Consider the following 22,323-nt stretch of genomic DNA (forward strand, 5'->3'; position numbering starts at 1 on the left):
ATAACTGTCAAAGGTATATCTCCAGCACATATATTTGGACATAGTGCAGTCTTTTTCTTTCGTTCATTGCCATATTCTGAGCAAATATATTGCACTGAAAGGGACTAAATGCCTCTTACCCTCTTAAATCAAGAGGTTAAATAGTCCAGCCATTTGCTGGTGTAAAGCAAAATACAGATTCAGACAGCAATAACACCAGTAAATAAGTTCATCATAATGTTCCATTATTCTCCTGTGTCTAGCTCCCAGCCTTTATTTCAAGTAAATAAAGGATCTTGCAATCTTGCATATACTTGTCAACAGCAGCAGTCTTTAGGAATCACTCATTTGGATTTTAGAGTTGCTGGGTGTCCACGTGTTGTGTTCACTGAGTAGTTGGAAACTAGAGGTTCCAAAAATATCTGAAAAGTAAATTGTAATAGTGCACTGTCTATAAGATTCCTTTTCTGCATATGTTTATGGGATCTATTACAAAAGTCAGTATCGTTAAATTATATCAAATAAACCTTATCCTATATAACTTGAAGATTTTTTTATAGATTTCTGGAGTAAATCATAATTGCCAAAAGCTTGCTCTGAACAGATTATACCTTCTTTCCATTCCAATCTTTCTGTTTTCTTTTTTTGTTGTTCTTTGTTTTGTTTTTTAAGGTAGTCGTTGTAATAGTTAATGTCCACTGTTACATAGTGGTAACTGTATTTTTGGTCATTTCTCTTTAGCCTTACCCAAACCTCCTGGAACACCTGTGGTGACAGAAAGCACAGCAACAAGCATAACATTGACTTGGGATTCTGGAAACCCTGAGCCAGTTTCTTACTACATAATCCAACACAAACCCAAGAACTCCGAGGAGCCATATAAGGAAATAGATGGGGTGGCCACAACACGCTACAGCGTGGCTGGCCTCAGCCCATATTCGGAGTATGAATTTCGGGTAGTTGCTGTAAATAACATTGGGCGAGGGCCACCGAGTGAGCCTGTGTCAACAAGGACTTCAGAGCAAGCACCTTCAAGTGCACCACGCAATGTGCAGGCCCGTATGTTGAGCTCTACCACCATTTTGGTACAGTGGGAAGAACCTGAGGAACCTAATGGACAAATACAAGGTTACAGAGTTTATTACACCATGGACCCCACTCAACATGTCAACAGCTGGATGAAGCACAATGTGGCTGACAGCCATATTACCACTATCGGGAATCTAGTACCCCAGAAAACATACTCTGTGAAGGTTCTTGCTTTTACTTCTGTTGGGGATGGACCACTTTCTAGTGACATCCAAGTCATCACTCAAACAGGAGGTAAGTTAACAATTAACAGAATTTGTGAAAAAAAACCTAAGTGCATGCAGAAATGTTGCAGAGAGATAATTTGAGTTTTAAAAATTGAAAAAAAAACACCAAAAAACCTTGCTCCGAAGGAGAGCCAGTTCATTCAGGCAGCTTTGCAGTTACCCTTTACTCAGTTCCACAGTACAAGTCATTATTGCAGTGTGGAAATTATCCCCTCACCCTTTCATTTCTTTTTTCATCAATCTCAATAAGTTTGACTGAGGTTTAAATGAAATTTAACTCAGGTCTCAGGGGCACATCTTCATCCTGGAGGTGGCCAAATGTTACAGCTTCTATTTGTCAGTGCTCTATGCACCAAAAGTGTTTGTCAGGTAGTTCTTCAGAGCTTTAATTGAGGAGTTACCTGTGTTGGTGGGTTTTGTTTAGATGGCATGTGATTCCCTTATGCTACATCACTCTAGTGAATCTTGCTTTTGGAAATTTAAAATTGATGTGTACTGCATGTATATTCAAATAGTTGGTAAGGTTCTGGAAGCATGTGGAAGCATTAAAAAACCAGCAGACCTTTGTGTGGGTGCAAGCAAACAGATCTGTACACGTTGGGTTTATAAATGAAATCCAGCCTGCCCCTACAAAGTACACAAGGTCACCATCCTCTTGTTCTGTGTTTTCAGTTACTTTTGTTTCTGTGCAGGAGTTTTAGGTCCATGAATTAGTTTTATTAGCAAAGAACAAGCAAGCATAGTGAAAAACATGGCAGAGAATTTTTATGAAATCAAAAGCAAGAAGCTCTGGTGGAGCTACACTGCAGAAAGTGTTTTATTGTAGCAATAAGAAATAAAAGCTCCCTTTGTCTAGTGGTTTAGAGAAAACTATGAAGTATTACTATAGGTCAGTGATTGCCTAGAAATATTATATAATGCTACTTGAAATTTTTGGTACTGGAAAGTTTCCTGTTGAAGAATTTAGCATCTGTCAGAGTCACAAAGTGTATCTCTAAGGTGTAACTGAAGACAGTTATGTTTCATCCACATTTTACTTCTGCATTTAAACAATATGCATTTAATAGAGAACAGAAATTGAGGTATTGTCCTTGAACCTTTCTCAGTGTTGTGTTACAGAAAGGTCTAGGTGTTACCTTTTGCACTATCTCAGCTCAGAAGTTACTAAATTAACTTTTTTAGACGTTCTAATGGTACATTAGAATGTGTCTGTGTGCACATGCAAATGTAAATACATACAAAATAGTTTAATTTTGGCAATTGTAACCTTTTTCAGGAACTAGTTTTGATATTGACATCTGACTTCTTTTTGAATCCATGTGCAAAAAGCTTTGAAAGAAGGTTTAGTGAGCCTCATCTGTGCTTTCACTTAAAACTGTAAAACTCTTACTTTAACAAGAGTTTCTCAGTGGCTTCCCCAGAGAAGGATGAAGAAACCAGAATGATGAGTACTGAGGCTTAGCTGGACCAGTCCAAGTTCCATTACTTGCTGAGATCACTTGACAAACGCTTTGTTTATTAAAACCTTTCTAGAGCTTTAATTTTCTAGCCATTAAATGTGCCTGTCTGTTTCTGATTACTGTTGCAATCTGAAGAAATTATGACAACATTAACAGTTCAGGAGGGATTCTCAATACGTGTTTTCAGATTTGTAACAGAAGTCGAGTTGACATTGTTTATTTTTGACTGCATACAGAAGGCACTTTTAAGCACTGATACTTGTGCTTGAAATACAGACATTTTAAGTCATAAAAGAGAATAGCTAAGAAAGTCTAGTGCAGTTTTCCAGTTCAGGGTGTGTTTAAAAACTAAGATTCTCCCATTCTTCTATCCAGCAGTTTCTTTTCAGTGAACACTGCAGAATAAAATGCCCTCCTTTACCCTTCTACAGATTTCCTGTTATCTAAATCTGAATATGATTGTTTTGGTTGTCAAGCTGAATCTCATCCAAAAAACTATAGTGAATTATAAAGTGCCATTTTAAAACAGTGGAAATGGATTTAATGGAAACATATGTAAAGAGTAAAAATAAGAACGGGATGGTGATTACATTATTTTTCCCTTTTTTGAAACAAATAAGCCTGTCATTGTCAATGTGTAATTTAACCCTTTAGGCTTACTTTGGGGATATTAAGAGTATAAATACAACAAAATCTGATTGACAGCTGTGACTTACAGACTCTGTTAACTTGATTTCCCTCTAAGCTTTCATGCCTTATGTGTATTCTGATCCTTGAAGACAGATTATAAAAAATGAATAAATTGTTTTTAAAAAGCCTGTTCATGAGAATCTTTGCTTTCTTAGTGCAGCAGAATTGTTCTTTTGAAATGGCTGTATGGGTGGCTTCTCACTTGGCAGGTCAGGTGAAACTCTGCTGATTGTGAAAATTAGGTTTCTAATTAAAATATTAACTAGGTGCATGTAGTTTGAGACGAAGAGAAGGAAGTGTTTTTCAGACAACCAAACATTAGAAAAAATAAAAGCTTTATGTTCAGTGTTTCAGTATTCTGCTTATGCATTTTAAGGAAAAGACATGTCCTGTTGCCTAGTTGTTTTCAGCAGTGTTTACTGTAAAGAGACAGCATTTTAAGAAATTAAATAATCAGAAAACAGCTGTAGAGCTGAGCCTTTTGAATAATGCATTCTAAAAGCTACACCTAAGGAAGTCCTTATTCTGCAGTTTTTAGTCAAAGGATTTGATTCTGCTGAGGATGGAGTCAGGACCAGTATATGATTTAGGTGAATTGACTTACACCAAGTTTTAGAATAAAGAAATATCAGTATACGTGTTAGTGTGATACTTCTTTTCCTTTTTCTTTTTTTGTTGAAAAACAAAAACTGTGTTGGTTTGTCTCCATTTAGCTGCTCAGGACACGCTTCTTAGGTATCTTCTCATATTTCCTTTTTTTGCTTAAACTGGTAAAAAGTATGCATACTCTGAGCAGCATCCTTTACCTTGTGTGTACCGGGAAAGTTCTTGAGCTTTAAACTGAAAGTCTGAGCTTTGTTTGGTTTGGTTAGGTTAGGTTTTTAATGTGCAAAGAGAGGATAGCTACTGAAGGCATTCAGAGAATCCTCGTTTTATTCTGAGCTTAGGTAGAAAGAGGGGAGAATGAGAGATATACAAGGTCTTTTGGGTGATGTATTATTGGAGAAAGAGAGAGGAAAAATATTCTGATGCTACTTTAAGCAAGAACTTACAATATAAAACCTATAGTTACTTTTAAACCAAGGATTGGCAGTGGTTTGAAGACTAAGGTTTATTACAGTTCTAGAAGGCTAATCTTTTTTTAACATAGAGAAAAGGACAGTAATGAGAAGGTCAAGTATCTGACTTGGAGGTCACATAAGTGAAGCCTTAGCTTAAAGGAAATGAGTTAATGGTCCTGGAGTTCTTATTGTAAAAGATTAGAAATTCAGAGGAAGGGAGTCTGTAGCAAGGGGATACAGTTCTGCTTTGTAGCAAGCTAGCTATTTTGCAGGCATTTCAGATTCTTTCAGGAACACATGAACAGGGAAACCTCATGTCTGAAACTCCACAGTCCTAGACTCCTAGTGAAGCATTTAATGGAAATGGACTTTGACAAGGGAAGCGCTGAAAGCAAGTAGCTGGAAACTCACGTGTAGTGCAAGGAAGCAGATGGTAGAAGAACGATTTGGAGCTGAGATGGGCTGCAGAATAGTTTTTAAGTGACAATATTTCCTTAAGTAACATTCCTGGTCAGGTAGAAAAGAATATTTCAGCTTTTGAATAACACCCCTGCTCTCAAAGCACAGTTAACTTCTGTTAAGTTTCCCAGTCTCTATGTTTACTTCATTTAAATGCTAACATGATAAGACATATAATGAGGATATTACCCTCACTAAGTGATATTTTTTTAAGCCTTTAATCTCCCCAGTTCTTTCCTTGTTAGAATACAAAATAGGGTATGGTTATGGGATTTATTTTTTTTTAATCTGACTTTTTTTCTAGTCCAGGTGTTTGCAAATATGTGGATGAGTTGAGTGCTGGAAAAGTCCACACATTACATTTGGCACTGAACTTAAATATGAAAGAATCCAGCCTGAAATAATGTTAAGACTATTCCATTGCAATATTGTAGACTGTGGGCAGAACAACTCTGTCAAGACTACGCGGACTCTGTCTTTAAGTTTTTTCTTTTACTTTGTGGGCTCTCTCAGTATCAGCTACACATATTGAGAAAGCGATTTATGAATTTCTGGTTGTTGTTTTGTTTTGGGTTTGGTTTTGGTTTTTTTTTTTTCACAAAATGTGCTATGCTTTTTGGACTTTAAAATTTGTTGTTAATTATTTTGAATACTGTGGTTCTGTGTTTGATCCAGCAGAACTGAAAACCTCAGCTATCTTTAGAATCATTTGAAGAGGTTATTTCTGTTGTAGCTGAAAGAGGGAGAACAGCATGCTCATATAGTTAGTACATTACACATTTTATTTTGTAATCATTTTCCATGAGAATTTGGTGTTACAAAAAGTACAAGTATTGTTTTGCAAAACAAAAAAAACCAAAACTCTGGAGCCCATTAACTCTTGAATTGTAATAGCTTCTCTGTAGAGCTTCACACTTCTTCCAGAGCAAGCAGAAGCATGAACTCTTGGTCCCTTTCAGTTCCCAACTGATTGTAAATTCTCTTGATCAATCTATTTTCCCTTGCAAAAGTCATTCCTAGTTAACTGATTGAGTTTGCTTTAGGTAGGGATTTCACCCTAGCAATGTCATGGGACCCCTTCTGACCTGGAGACTTTCCTCTCTTTCCAGCATCACTTGCAAACCCAGCACAGCCCTGGAGTGTTTTTCTGGTTACTGCAGCCAGCTGAGGAGCTGTGTGGGAAACTACAGTGCCTTTCCAGTTTGAGACCCCATTTTATTATTCTGTTCTGGCATTTGAGTCAGAGATGGACATAGAACCACATACGTAGGACAAGGTCCAGCAATCTGTGTTTGGTTTTGGTTATGCAGCAATGAACATGGACTAGGCCAGCAAAGGTGTTGAACTTGGTATGAAGTTTTGAAAAGACTAATTCGGGACTTTGTTCTTTGTTTTGTCACTGCTCTGCAGTGTTACATCATTTGTACTACATAAGTTATGTCAGGTTTACAAGCAAGAAATTTGGTGCACAGGGAAGTTATGGATTTTAATGTATGTTTGTAAAGCACATTGACCTCAAAGCAGAACAGACAATATAGAGAGAATGCTCATGCAGAAAGATCCTGTTCAGTGAGCTGACTAGGTATAGCACTAACAGGGAAAGTGAGATTTGACCTGTGTAATTAAAAACTCTTCAGTAAGAGTATAAAGTCCATATACATAGATTTTCCAGTTTCCCTAGGTATTTTCCATCTCTGAAGGAGACCATTACCTTCTGTCAGTTGCTCCCACTTGGCTTAGTTCCCATGTGCCACTGAAGAATTTTTTTAACAGATGTGTGTTCCAGGCATAAATCCTAAATTGTTTAAAAGTTATTGTCCACTTTCTTTATCTAATACTTTTCCTTTGGCTTAAGCCTTGCATTCCCTACCAGAGTTTATCAGCAATACAGTTTGTTTAGTTGCTGTTATTTTGTTTTTGTTTTCTTTCTTCTCCATCTTCTTTTATCTGTTTGAAGCGATGCAGATTTCCCTGTCACCTCTTTCTTCTATCAGTTTTTTCAGCTTCAGAGTTGCCTAACTGTGGTTGAAAAATGTGAGGAGAGACTAGACTTTGCAGCGAGATATTATTTTGGCAAACAGCATTTGAGGAAGTCCAACTAGCCATCAGATTGTCTTATAAAATGATAAATTGCAGACCTAAAACCCTAAAGGGTGGGGTTTTTTTCTTGAACAGAATGCTGGGAGGATGAGGGTCTTAAAACATGTAGAGAGACAGGAGATACCTTTTGTTCTCCATCTGCAGCCATATTTATCATAACGAGTGACACCAGCCCTCATATGGGTCACTTGACTAGTCGTTCACAATTACTGCATGGCTGTGTTCCACCATGTATCCTATGTTAAGCACAGATGACAGCATCACAGGACAATTCCGTTAGCAGGGTGATCTTCTGGGTGAGGTCTCCAGCCCTGGGCCCTTCCCAGAGCAAGCTCAGCTATGGGGTCAGACCAGGGTGCTCAGGGCTTCACCCAACTGAGGCATAAACTTCCCCGCAGCCCGACCTCCCTGGGCCATGGCTCCATCACTGGACTGTCCTCAGGAAAAGGATTCTCCTTACCTCTAGCCTGAACCTCTCACATTTCAACTTGTACCACTGCCTCTTGCCCTGCTGCCACACATTGCAGTGAAGGGCCCAACTGCGTCTCCTCCATCTCTCCGATCAGCATCAGTAATGTTGTTGGGTGCCCCAAAAGCCATCCCTTCTCCTGGCTGAACCAGCCCCAGTCCTGGAGCCTCATTGCAGGGCAAGTCCCCAGCCCAGAGCAGTCTTGCTGAGGCCCAAAAACAGATGCAGTACCCAGATGTGGTCTGATGGGCACTGAGCAGAGGGGGAAAGTCCCTGCCCTCCCCTAGTTCTTGTGGTCATTGCCTCCTCACAGCACCCCAGGCTTTGCTGGTCATGTTGCTGCCTGGCCACAGGGCTGTCCCCAGCTCAGCTCGCAGCCTGCTAGGTGCCAGGGCTCAGGGCCATCCCCCACAGCTGCTCCCTGGCCCCATCAGCCCCAGCCTGTGTCCCTGAAGGGCTCTGCCTTCCTGGGACAGGGCTTGCTATACTTCATGGGGAACCATCAGCCTGTTCCTCCCCCCTCTCCAGTTCCCTCTTAACAGCAGCCTGGCCCTTGAGTGTGTGAGCTGGTCCCTCCCAGCTTGATGTCATCTGCAAACCTGGAACACATGCCCTCCATCACCTCCTCCAGGTCACGGATAGAGATGTCAAACACAAGATGAATAGCATGGTACAAATAACATAAGCTGATGTTTGACCTTCCATGACCAAGCAAAGCTGATTTTGTAGCTCCAACTGTGCTGCTCAGTTACTTTGCCAAAATATTTTTGCCTGTCCTTTGATACACATTGAAGCAAAACATTTCTTTCACAAGTCAGTTTTACCAGTTTTTATCTTTTTGTCAGATGAAGCAAACAAAATGCCTACAGCCAAATATCCACCTGAGTTTCATGAGATGCATTTGGAACAACCTGTAGCAAAACAAACATTTCCAAATAGCTGCCTAGAGTCCGAATTCATTGTTAAGATTTGGCAAGTCTGCAGTCAGGCATCACATCTACTTTAAGCTGTGTTCAACAGGAGGCCCATCTGCAGCTGTTGTCTGATTCTTCCTCAGGAGTGTTTTGAAGCAGCTAACGTAAAAAGTTGTAAAGTTCACCTAGTAAATGAATTTATACAACTATGCTATAGATTTGCCAAGTTAAAGGTTTGATCTAGTGGTGTTTCAAAATCTGTTTCAAAGTTAGGAATTATCCTGTTACCCCACTGTCTCCCTCTTAAATTCAAATATGTTCAATTTTAAAAGGATAAAATTAGAAGTATTTCTGTCAAAAATACTTCATTGATATTTTCTGGAATTGCTCACAAGAAAAAAAAAGTGAAAGGTAGGGACTTGCAACCTCCACACAGGAGCTTGAATATACACCTTGTTGACAGGTTATCTGTCTATTTATCTAAAGTTAGATATCAAACCTGCACTAGCATACACAAGGGCAGTGTTGTCCTCAGAGTGACATTAAGTAGAAGTCTTGGGGAGATAAAAATTATGATTATAAAAGTTTTGAAGTCTTTTACTTTACAAAAGAAATGTACTTGTAATGCTATAATAAAATTGTACCCAAAAAAATGATTTTGAAATTATCATTATCACCTGTGACAGTATGTGCTGAGAAGTGTGTCTCACCTTTTTATCTTAAAAATAAGAGCATGCAATTTTATTTTATTTTTTTAATCTAGAAATGCTGTAAAAGACTATTTCATGCCTTATCAACAACACTATTAACTGAAAGTAATGTTTTAGAACTTGGGTGCCCAGATGATTTTATATATTTCACTAACAGGGTTATATTTTGCCATCTTTTCCCAGTCAGCCTTATTGTTTTCCGTAGATTTGCAGAAATAAATGATGGTAACATTTAGTCTGGATAATTTCTGTGATCATTGCACAAGATGTAACAACAGATAATGTTCTTGACTACTGGAATCAAAACGGCATTTAAGTTATTGCAATTAGGAAGTATTAGTACAAAGTCAGCTATATTGGTAAAAATAACAGTCATTAAAAGAGTAGAAATATGTCAATAAGAACATTACTGAAGATCTCTTCAGTAGGTTATAACTTCAGGTTACAAAAACATTCAAAATTTAAGTGTCTTCTTAAAGAGCAGGGTGTGTTTAGTATCTTAGTTATTGATGAGCTAAGCAAACCATTTTCCGATTTGGAAGTCTGTGTAATGGTTTTAGCTCTTTCTTGCTGACTGTTCCAGCCAGCCTTATGTAATACTAGCATTTCCCCATATACACACACATATACACACATACATATTTGCCATTTTCACATAGGTTATTAGGTTGCTGGTTTTCATTACCAGGCTTCTGTTCAATTGCATTGCAATTCTGTGTGCATTATTTACATTACAAAGCATTTCTTTGAAATCCTTGATAATTTGTAATGTGTTAACTAAATATATTATTATTCTTTATCTGAGCTCAGATTAATTTATTTCATTGTACAGTTAATCAATTTGTTTAAGTTCAGTAAGTTCAATAAAAGTAGTATTGTGTGAAATGTTCAGAGATAACAGCTTAAAAGGTTTGAAAGATAAGTGTTGAATTAGCCAAATAAAACATTGGCAACACTGCTCAACTTTTTCTTTAGTGCCTGGTCAGCCATTGAACTTCAAAGCAGAACCTGAGTCTGAAACAAGCATATTACTTTCCTGGACACCTCCACGCTCTGATACCATTTCCAGCTATGAACTGGTTTACAAAGAAGGGGAACATGGGGAGGAGGTAAGTGAAGAGGCATCTTCTTTAATGAGTCAGACATAAAATGCTGCAATCGTTTGGAATGGATGGATTAGTAACTTTCTTTAGCACAAATGCCTTGGTCTTTGAGCCCTTAACAGCCTTTGTTGTTAAACGCACTGGTCAGCCTAATGATAGACTGAATGTGTAAACAGGAGAAGGTGCTATTGATAGCTACCACCAGTCAGTGGAACTTTGTTGTTGTTTGTGAGGAGTCATCCACAGAAGCTGCATCCAGTTTCAGACATTGATTATGCCTCTCCAAGCCTGTTCCTCTACAAAGGCTTGGAAGCAGAGTGTTTTGGGGCATGTTATGAACTAATTAAGATTTTTTGCACTTGGAATTTGAAGTCTATTTTCAGCCTTAGAGAATTTTTCTTCCTCTTTGCCACCATGTAGGAGAGTTTTTAAGCTTCTCTAATCATTCTATAATGTTTGAAAAGAAAATATGTTTCATTTCCTAGAGATAAAAACCTGCTATGGACTTTTTCTGTACCATTATTTCTTGAAGAATTTTCTGTTTGAGGGCCTCTGTAGTGTCAGTACCACAGACTTTAGAATCAACCGTCCTTCTGATACGGAAACCATGTGATGTCAGATGTCCCAGACAAAAGAAAGAAGCCAGGAGTCTCAGAAGGCAGCAGGAGATTATCAGCCTTATTGATTTCTCCTGCATCATCAACTCATTGCTGATGCTTCAACTGAGCTTATGTTTATGGAGGCTTTACACATATACTGTGAACGCATAAACTTACTTTGTGGAAGGGGGCCAGACCTGTATTTCACCTCCAAATAGGATGCAGGCTTCTGCTTAATAAGTTACCCTTTGGAAAAACTTCCTCCCTAAATAGTTTGAACATGAATTTAACTGTGAGGTTAAACCCAAGATTACTCACATTAAAAAATCCTGTCATTCACTGTCATAAAGGGTAACTATAGGTTACCCTTATACTCTGAAAATGCTTTTATACTTTGTACACAGCAATTACTTCCTCAAACAGTCAAGCAATATTTCTGGCTCTAAGTTTTACCCAGTGAGCTTCCTTAATGTGTGTTTGTCAAATGTAATGTATTCATTTTCTGGTTTGGTTTAGTTTGGTTTTATTTTGATTTATTTTCCTGAATTTAATTTTTTCTTAATAATATTATCATCAAAGTATAAAAGTATTTCTTCTATAGGCAACATATTGAATTCAGTGTCTCTGAATATTAACCAAGACATTGTTTTATTACCTACCTTTAGCAACGGGTTTCCACAGAACCTACTACATCTTATCGCCTGCAAGGCTTAAGGCCAAACAGCTTGTACTTATTCCGTCTAGCTGCACGTTCTCCACAGGGCCTGGGTGCTTCAACAGCAGAAATCTCGGCAAGAACCATGCAGTCAAGTAGGTGTCTTTCCTTGCTAACTTTTTTCCCTTGTTCTGTATTTTTCAAAGGGATTAATTTCGGTAGCCCAGACAGACAGCAGCAAAGGAAAAGGCAAAATGTCATGAAACTCATCACATTTGTCTTCTAATGAGATGCAAAAATTTGTCAGGGATTTATGTATACATCTTTAAATATTTAAATTAAGACTTAATTAAAAGAATCAGATATTTAAGGATGATGTCCAGGAGTGCTACCTTTGCCTGATAAGTTATGCTTTCCTGACAGTTTGCATTACACATCATTTTAAAACTTAGTGAAGTTCTGTTTCTATTTGTTTTAAATTAAATGCCTTCTCTTAAAGTAATATTCTTCAAAACAGAAAATTCAGATTCTCAGTTGACATGGGGCCTTTCAATTTGCAGCCATGACAGATGTGATTACACCATCATTTCTTGTTAGTGTTACATATTAATAGTAATTAGTGAAACTGGAAATACTTTGCTGCAGACCTGGAAACCACAGCTAAATGTGCTTCTGAAGCATTTCTAAGGCATTTAGAATAAACATAAAAAAACAATCATTTAACACAAGACTAGGTTTAGAGATAATGGCAAGGCAGCTTTTAATTTTAATAATCCAGAATCAATAATGTGGTGAATAAAAAAGGTATTTATTTATCCTGGGAGCCATTTCAGCTATTTGGAATGCTCATTCGCTCATACTGGGTGAAGATTGCTTAGACTGTGTATACAGAATAAACATCTAGGGGCCAAGGCTGCATGTTCCATATATAAGCACATTGCCAGGTTTTTTTTATTCTTGATATAAGAGTATGCTATGCTTTTTTCAGCCTTATGTCTTAAGATAGTAGGAAAATCCAGTTGACTTCAGTAGGCAGACCCAGGTTATTTGCGGAAAAGATTGCAAAATCTTGTTTTGCAAGAATGGTGTATTTTAAGAAAAAAGTATATGCATTAATAAAACAGGTTACACAAGTAGCCTACAGATTATCCTCACATAAATGAAATATTTTGCACTTTCAGAGTATAATGGATTAAAAATTAATAAACTTATATGAGTTTATTAGCAAAATTCACTAGAATATGCTGTTGCCTTTCATTTTGGTTTCAGAAAAAGATACTACAGGTATTTATTTCTTTACATATAAGATCTTTAAGGGACATTTTACTTATATTTTACTTCCTGTACAAGTCAGTGGTAAAAAGGGAGCAACATGTTTTTAACACTTAATTACTGAATTAGCCTAAGAAAAAAACCCAAATGTGGTAATTCTCATCTGTCCCCCCATCAACCTCCTCTAGTTAGTTGAAATGCTGATATATTCCCTCCTGCTTTCCCTTCAGAAGAGCAGTGTACCATACTGAGTAAAAAGCCATTGATCCCTGTAGAAGAGCTGTAGGGAACCAAAAGTTACATGTGTAAATGCAATAGGTCACAGCAGGGTCCTAGGCCTTCTCTGTTGCTTTAATTTTGTTTGATGTTACTAGTATAAGTAACAGAAAACTATTTGTTTCTTTTTTGCCTTAACAAATGACAATAAAGTAATAGACCAAACAAACAAAGAAACCAAAACAAAAATCTAACGACCCCAAAACAAAACAAAAAGAAAAGGTGCTTTAAAGGTCTTGCACCCCAAATTTTTAGTTTTCCTTGAAGAGAAGGCAAAAATAGGAAAGGAGTCTACATAAACTACTTCTGCCAGTGAACTTGAACTATGGCTCCTTTTTTGATGCTCTGAATGATCTCAGTTAGTAAGCATACACTTTGCTATGTCAAAGTCCATTTAAACACATAAATGCATACATAAATTTCAGTACTTGAATTGCCTCACTGAAAGCAATGGAGTGCCATACGTTCTAAAGGTCTGGAGACCAGAAAAGATAAATATGCTAAGAGACTCCTTCGAGTACAGTAAAGGTGAGCATATTTGCTCTGGAAGATTGGTGCTGGTGACAAGAGACAGAACAAAGTCAGAATCTGTCATTGTTCTGATGTGCTGAGCTTGTGAACTCTGTAAAATTAATATCTGCTTTCTTGACACATTGTTTGGGGGTAGATTTTTTTTTTTTTTTTCCTATAGAGGTTACCTACATTACTGGTAGGATTTAATTCTTTGCTAGCAAAGGTGTCTCCAAGAGGAGTTAAAAAAATAAAACTGACAGCTGATCTAGGGTAAGTACAAGTTACAGTCAGAATCAACAAGCCTGTCACTTTTTCCTGGTAGGTAAATCTTTGACTAAGACTTTCTTTCTCTTCTATTGATTGCATGCTCCTAGTATGTTGGCTGTATGTTTCAGTAAATGCTTTCCACTTAAACATAATTTGCAATCGACTTATGCCAGGCAGACTCAGTTATAAACAAACAAACAAACAAACAAAAAAAAACCCTGAAAAAATAATTGTTTATGAGAGTGGGGAGGCTACAAAAATGGCAATTTATGAGCAATTTCTAGCAATTATTGCAAGTTTTTAGAACTACTGTAAAAAGAGAATTTTTCTAAAAGAAAATAAACTCACTTGAAGGGGATATGTCCATTTTATAAGTAAATATATGCCACATGTCATTTAAAATATTATAGCTTGCACTAATTGCAATGATTGTAAAGATAGATCAGTAGTCATAGAACTGTCACGTTTTTGTTTTATTTCAAGAAGAATTTTAATTACAGGTAGGTAATATAATTTTGAGGTTTCACTTTCATGTATCTCCCCTACATCCTTTTTCACCATTTAGTTGGTCTATTCATTTTCAGTTACCTCATGTTAATAAGCCAAGGTGCATATGATTATCTGATGTTTTGCTTTTTTAAGTTTTTACTTTTTTTGGTTTATTATTTTTATCTTCATTTGGTTGTCTTTTATTTATTTTTATTTTTTCTTTTGTTCATTTTTTTCAATCACTCCTATCCTTTCACTCAAATCCTCCTTTAACCCACTACTGAAATTAGAGCCATCAGCTCCTCCTCAAGACATTAGTTGCACAAGCCCCAGCTCCACTAGCATTTTGGTAAGTTGGAAACCTCCACCTGTGGAAAAACAGAACGGCATTATCACTGAATACTCCATCAAGTACATTGGGATTGATGGAGAAGATGGCAAGCCCCATGAAATTTTGGGAATTTCCTCGGACAGTACCCAATACCTTTTGGAACAGCTGGAAAAATGGACAGAGTACCGGATCTCTGTGACTGCCCACACTGATGTTGGACCTGGCCCAGAGAGCTTAGCAGTATTGATTCGGACAGATGAAGATGGTATGTTGCCTCCACTACATCAGTTTGCACCTCTATGACTCTCTGTCGATCTGCTGTCTTTTGTATAACCTAACAGTATTTTTGTCTGCTCCTATTTTTTCCCAAATCACGGTTTTGCTTTTGAGTTTTTAAATCAAAGACTTGCCTTTCTACACTATTTTTGTATTTGGTATTTTTTTTTTTAACAGAAAGTACCTTTTTGTGAATAACATGAATCTGCTGCCACTTCGAGCCCATACATATTCTTCTTGCTCCTCCTTTGACACAAAAATAACTCTTGGGGGAAAACCTTCCTGCCTTTTCCTTGATTTTACAGTCATTTTTATTTTTAAACACTTATGTCTATGAAAGTTTTTTCCAGTTTTTTTGTTTTTTGGTTTTTTTTGGTTTTTTTTGTTTTTTTAACTGCTCTCTTGTTCCATGTTGTGCTTTTTGATTTGGGTTTTTTTGGGTTGGTTTATTTTTTGTTTTTTTGAGTTTTGTTTTTGATCTTGGAAAACTGATGCTCCTCACATTTTCTTTTCTTCCATGCTTGAAAGTGATAGAAGACAGCCGTATTATCAGCCTCCTTTTTACACTACTAACCACCCCCCCAAAAAAAAAAAAAAAAACCACCACAAAACCAAAGCATTTAGCAAACAAAAATAAAGGAAACTTTTTTGAAATCTTTTGTAGTTTTATTGTTATAGTAGTAGTATTTCAATGATTCAAATATCTCTTTGTACTATAATGCTTTGACTGTCAAAGCATCTTCCTTGGCTTTTGTACATTTTTACATGTTTTTCTATTTCTCTAATACTCCTTTTTCTTCCATTTTTTTGCATCAGTCATGTTTTTTGATCTTTTCACTGAAAGGTAGAGCAGATTGGTTGAGCATTTTCATTTGTTGAACAATTTGTGTTCTTCAAAGAAAACGTAATGAGTCTGCTCTTAAAAAAAAAAAAAAAAAAAAAAAAAAAAAAAGAGAAAGCAAAAGACATAGGTGGGACAAGTGCCTGTAATTCTCTTCTGTCCAATGATGTTGTTCCAGTTCCTAGTGGTCCTCCTCGCAAAGTCGAGGTAGAGGCTGTCAACTCTACTGCTGTTAAAGTATCATGGCGCTCGCCTGTACCCAATAAGCAGCATGGTCAAATCCGAGGATACCAGGTCCACTACGTGAGGATGGAAAATGGAGAGCCAAAGGGTCAGCCCATGCTGAAGGACATCATGCTGGCTGATGCACAGGTAATTAGGGCATTTTATGTTATATTTATGTACATAAAATATGTAGAAATATTTAGCCTACAAGAGCTATCCAGAAACATGGGTTTTTTTTAATTCTTTCTCTATTTCAGCCTACCAGCTCATATTTTTTATCTCTATTTTGACAACAGTTTTTTCAAAATACTTACATTTAAAAGTTCTTGGGCCAAACCTAGACACCATTTTCTATATAGGCATGCAACTAAATGCTAAGCTGTGTCATTCTGCTGGCTCCCTTAAACCTGGAGATTTCACTATACCTATGCTCTGAAATTTTAAAGCATCAGGAAGATCTGAGCTAGGTCACAGTCAATGTAGAAAACTGTGGATCAGCACTGCCCACCTGGTATTTCTTTGTTTCAGTGGGAAGCCTAGAATCATTAGAAGCCTGGGTTAGCCCATTATTACAGTGTTTCTCTCATTAGCGTGTATCCACCTCACTAAACATTTCACAGGAAATTAGTTTATTAGTTCAACTATAGAAATCACCGAGGTATTTATATCTGCCATTATTCATATCAATAACTCAATATAATGAAGAGCTTACTTTAAATAGGCATGGGGTTACTTCTTTTGCAAAATTTCCCATCTGTTTTATAAATTATGAGACATGATGTAAACAAAAGCCTGATTGCATCAAGTCTAAAAAGCTTCTAAAAATAGGATTTTACTGATTGGTATACACTAGTGCTTTGTAAAACTGAAGATTCCCAAAGATCCTGGTACTAGAGGAATCATCCTACACTGAAACTATTATCACATAAATACTTGAAATAACAAGAAATTATCAATCTAGTATAATGTAAAGAGTTACATTTGCCTGAAGCATTTTATGGGAATAAATAAATGGGGGTTTTTGGCTTCTTTTGTTTCTTCTTCCAGTCTTAGTTCTAAGTTTCAGCTCTGCAGATACCTTTTTTGAGAACAGGTCTCCCACACCTGCATTTGTCTCTGTTCCTGGAGATCTTTGTTGCAGTTCCACCTGCCAGTCTTTCTGTCTATCTGTGTACATACTTAGCTATTTTGCAACACATGGTGTTCATACAGCTTAAATTCAGTGAAGAGAAAAATGGGAACAAGTGGAGAGGTGGGAAGGGAAAGGGAAAAGGGAGAAGAGATGGGAAAGGAGATGCCGCTTTCCTTCGATTCTCCCCTTCCTTGCACAGATTGGCACTTTCAACCTCTAGAAGGTGGGAAACAGGGGACTAGAGATGTTGGAGCCCAAATATCATAAAGGCAAAAGTTCTATTTCTTTTTTTTTTTTTTTTCCCCAAATTTAGCTTTGACCTGCCTGTTTGCCATTGGTTCAGTCTGCTTAATCACCTCCTTTCTCCTGTGCCACTCCTACCTGCCTATCATACTTCTGGGATACATATGAACAGGGCCTGTGCAGATAGGAAGACCTTGACAGTAAAAGATCAGTGTGGTTTGGTTTCAAGACTAAATAATCCTGCTATTAATTTAAGTAAGGCATTGAATTCATTGAGGAAACTCAAGCATATAGCCTAGTATCATGATTAAATAAACCAAGTAAACTTTATTTCTGCCTTAATAGCTTTTACTAATATAATTTAAAAAAAAAAAAACAAAAACAAACTACATGGTACAAGAGGATTCATTATGTCTTTCATCTTTCAAGGAAAGAGAAGTGCTGTTTTTTAGGGAGAGCAGAAATGGAATTAAAAATGCCTGGCCTGATTTCATTAACTAGATGCTACATGATTCTATATGATTAATTCAAATTGTATATGAATTTTCCAGATATCTTTCATATTTATTTTACTATTAAGAGAAAACAAATACCTCAACCAGGCTACAAATCTCTTCATTTATTTTGTTTTCCCTTCCAATTTTCTTTACTCTCAATCAGTGGGAATATGATGATACTACTGAACATGTGAGTAGTTTTTTACTGGCTAGAAAAACAGCCTGTGCTAAGAGTTTGGGAATTTTTTTTTTTTCCTTTTCTGCTTGTTGCTTGTAGCCTCCTTTTATTTTTTTGAGTTTTCTTCGGGTTTGGTTTTAGTGTCATGCCCCCTCCTCCCTGCCCCCTGAGTCATTTGCACAAATGCATGCTCCTAACATCAAAGGTTTCTCCCTTATGGCAGTTTGTTTTGGTTTGGATTTGGTTTTGTTGGGGTTGGGTTTTTTTTGTTTGTTTGTTTGTTTTTTTTATTTTATTTTTTTTTTTTTTATTTTCTCAGGAGTGTGAGGGTTACTGTTGCTTGCTTGTTCTCGGGTTTAGCATGATGCCAATATGTACAGAACTGGTTTGTGTTTTCTTCTTTTTGATTGCTGTCACTAACGTTGCCTCACAATTCCTCTTAAAAAGAAGTGGTTCAGAGCTGTGTAGCAGTAGTCTGATTTTTATGTATTAATTTTAAGGGGTTTTTTTGTGTACTGAAAGTTAGTCAGTTGTACTTTCTTTCTTTTTGGTAATTTATTAAATGTATTTTATATGCTGTCAGGAAAGCCAAATGCCCTGCAGTGTTTATGCCTAAATAATAGTTTTTACTTTACCCAAAGCACACTTTTAAATGACAACACTACGTGCAATTCTACATCTTACACCATGAAGTAGTGTTTGTTTTAAATTAAGCTAATATCTGCATCATTCTTTACAATAATGACTTTTTTTTTTTTTTTCCTTTTACAATTTTATGCTGTTAATATCAGGTACAGTGTCTTTATGAAAGATGAGAAGTCTTTCTTAGTAATTTTGTCCTGTAGGGTCCATTCAATTCTGGGGTAGAATCTAAGGAGGGTGGGTTTTTTTAATGTGTTTTTATTTTATTTCAACTATTTGCCTACTTGTTCTGATCCTTACCTTATTATTTCTATATTTTTTTTAACTGACTGTAAATACAATGCCAAATTCTAATCACATATGTACTAAGCTCATACCCACTATCTTGAAAAATCCATTTACTGTGGATAGTCTGACCCATAATTTTTATATTAACTTTTATGGTTGTTGCATCTGAGGGGTGTGTGATTGCACATTTGCTATTTATTCTAGATGCGTAAATATACCATCTCTCTGGCAGCAGTGAAATTTAGTGTAAATGCATTCAGGCATGTGAAAATGCAAAGAAGTAGTCCAGTGATTACAGACTAGAAGCTGATGAGTCAAGAACTTTGGGCCAGTCAGTTGCCTCCAAATACTATCCTATATTTGCATATAAAATTTGTTTATATCATAAGTGTCTAGGCTTACATCCCCCTGGATGCCCTTAGAGTGTGATGGAAGTGTAGTTCTTTTCAGGTGGCTGGCCCTTCACCATACTCTGTGTGTGTGTATGTTCTGTGCGCATGTGTAAAAAGATCCCCCTGGTTTGATACTTCAGTTTGATCTTGCTTCCTTCCAGTTGTACTACCTGGAAAGCTGCTTGTTTTGTAGCTGCTGTCATTTGTTTGAGGGCTGTCAGATTTATTCTTTGACCAGATATTTAATGGTGGTTTAAGTAGTTCTTTTAGACCTGAAGAGTGACTTGTTTCTGAACTCCTTTGAGGTACTTAGATGCACAATCCAACCAGTGACACAGGTTGCAGTGAGTGTTACGGAAGTGACAAACCTTTCTTGTTTAGCTAAACCGTCATTGTTTAGTGTGGGTACAAACACAGTACTCTTACTGAGTACTTCTTCGGAGGCATTTTGTAGCTATATCAGTGATGTCCTGTAAATGACTAAGTTAAATGGAGTTTCTCATATCTACAGATGCATGCTTTTCACAGTATCAGTAGCCATCCTTAGGCAAGGTATTTCAGAAGGCTTTATTCACTGTTCACACCATTAGGCCTCTGGCCTTGTTCCTTAAACTACCTGAGGCATGCCATATAGAAGTGTGCTGGTTTTTGTTGCTTAAATGAGTGAAACATCTTTCATTATGAAGTATTTCACACTGAACAGTCTGTTGGTGCTCTCAAATGCTTGCTATCACTGCCAGCAGCACAAAAGCATGCACACTGTATGTAATATACAGCGCTTGTCTGGAGGATTCCATGCTCTTCTGAAAAACAATCTGGTTTTGATAAATTGTTCTTGTTTTGTTTCATCTTAGGAAATGGTAATTTCTGGTCTTCAGCCTGAAACTACATACTCCTTCACTGTGACAGCCTATACAACAAAAGGTGATGGAGCACGCAGCAAGCCCAAACTCATATCTACTACTGGTGCAGGTAATAATCACATACATGTTAATCTCTGAATAAATCCTTTGACTTTTCCTGCTAGTGTTGTGATCCTGCTATTTGGAAGTCTCCAGTTGTGTAAAATATGTTCATGGGATGTAGAGTTTTCTGTTTGTCTCTTCATTTATTTAGATTAAAACAGAACCAGTGTCCTGCTTTGTCCCTTTCCCAGTTCAAGATGTGGACAAAACGTAATACTTCATACTTTCTAGTAGCTCTTCCAGTCTGATTCGTGTCTTCTTGGACAGTTAAAAATAGAAAATCAGAGCTGAGAAGGGTATTTGGATAACTTGTGAAGGGCTTTCCTGATCTTTGCGAGAGCAACAGTGCTGCTGCCTGTCAGTAACAACATTGAAAGAACCTATCTGTATGACAGCCACAACTTATCTCAGGAGAAAAGAAAAAAGCAGAGAGTTAGAACACAGAATGAAAATCCATTCTGTGAAACACTGAAATCCATATTGCTTCAGTGGCAATGTGACACATAAACCGAGACAAAACACACCATACCACTGTGTTCAGTCTGCATTTGATCACAAGTGGTACTAGATGGTGGGTATCTGACTGCATGACCAATTCAGCTGATTCCTTTAGCACTGATGGGACAAATGGAATTGCTTTTAGATAAGGAACAAAATTTTGGTTTGTTTGTTTGTGGTTTTTTTTTGTTTTGTTTTTTGGGTTTTTTATTATTTATTTTATTTAAATGGTCAGCTGTGGCACAGCTTAACCAAATGATGCTACTACAGACTTAGTTTGGTATTCACCTACAGCTGTTCACAGACTGTAGGTGTTCGTTTTCTGCGTTTCATAGTGTAGTCATTAAGGATTTTCCATTACAATCACATGGAAAAATTTGTAGCATCATTACAAGCTCTCTTCATAACAGTGCATTGTTTACAGTAATATATAAGGTCCAAAAGGCATTTGTATTTGTATTTATACTGATTGACTCAATTTTTAAAACAGTCCCTGAACGTAAAGCACATCTTGTACTAATATCAAAAACATCTAAATCCTTGTTTCATCGGCTTCCCTGGAAAAAAATCTCAGTCTCAGTGACTAGATATATCATATGGTTCCATTTCAGATTTCAGAGTACCTAGTAGCCGTTACTCTTGACTGATGCTGAAACTTGCCCTCCAACTTCTTATCTTTCCTGAATTCTCGTGGTCTGGGGAAAAAAGTAATATATACTTCTGGCTTGCATTTTAATTGATTTAAGGAAAAAGGCACTTGATCCATTATTCTTTTTAAAGTTCAGTTCTCAGTTGAAATAAACACAATTGTATGGATTGTAATTTGATTCGTTTCTAGACATAAACATAAGCTATGCAAACCTGCTTGCAAAACTTAATGCTTCTTTGCATGTAGTCCTTATTGACTACTGATGTTTCACTCTTCCAAGAAGATCTCTGATGCTTCTGCTTTAGAAAGACTAACAAATCCCACGTCCCATAAAACCCCGAGTGACTGAAGAGTGACTGAGAAGCAGAGAAATTATTGTAGATGTAATACATGTTACACTGTTCTTGCTGTTTGTTTCACCCTGTGGACAAGTGATGTTTGTTCCTGGCCTCTAGGATAACAGCTTTTTGCCATTTTGCTCCTTTATACGTTCCAGCGTGTATGAACAGTTCTTCATTTGCTGTTACAGCTTGCCATGGCTGAGCAGGTTTTGTAAGGAAAATTCCTATGCAGGTTTTTGAAAAAGGAGACAATAAATAGTCAGTACCAAGAGTTTCCGGCCCACTGTCTTTCGGTGAGAGTACATCAGGCCAGTGAAGGAATGATGCATTAATTCCAGGTGCTTGTATGTCTGAAATACACCCTCCTATTCTCTGAGAGTTTTCATTTGATTTATCACCCCCCCTAAAAAGTTGCTATTCAAATACTACAATAAAGCAAATTAAGGCTAGTCTATTTTTAAAAGGTTTAAGTCAGGTGTAGCTTTATTAGAAT

General features: G+C 37.0%; 1 protein-coding gene across 22 annotated transcripts in view; it reads left to right on the forward strand.

Moving 5' to 3' along the window:
• Positions 1-22,323, forward strand: part of PTPRD (protein tyrosine phosphatase receptor type D) — a 380,568-nt gene that overhangs the window by 245,374 nt on the left and 112,871 nt on the right. For 17 of the 22 annotated variants that reach the window (XM_040580319.1, XM_040580317.1, XM_040580325.1 and 14 more), the window contains 8 exons: positions 1-13; positions 721-1,302; positions 10,134-10,267; positions 11,526-11,670; positions 14,623-14,928; positions 15,959-16,152; positions 18,041-18,067; positions 20,232-20,349. The exon at positions 1-13 is cut by the window's left edge and continues 257 nt beyond it. In XM_040580319.1, coding sequence (XP_040436253.1) covers positions 1-13; positions 721-1,302; positions 10,134-10,267; positions 11,526-11,670; positions 14,623-14,928; positions 15,959-16,152; positions 18,041-18,067; positions 20,232-20,349 — 1,519 coding nt within the window. The remainder of the gene's footprint in view (positions 14-720; positions 1,303-10,133; positions 10,268-11,525; positions 11,671-14,622; positions 14,929-15,958; positions 16,153-18,040; positions 18,068-20,231; positions 20,350-22,323) is intronic. The other 5 variants (XM_040580337.1, XM_040580331.1, XM_040580332.1 and 2 more) reach the window with 1 other exon arrangement.

The sequence above is a fragment of the Falco naumanni genome, chromosome Z, assembly GCF_017639655.2.
Source record: "Falco naumanni isolate bFalNau1 chromosome Z, bFalNau1.pat, whole genome shotgun sequence".
NCBI lineage: Eukaryota > Metazoa > Chordata > Aves > Falconiformes > Falconidae > Falco > Falco naumanni.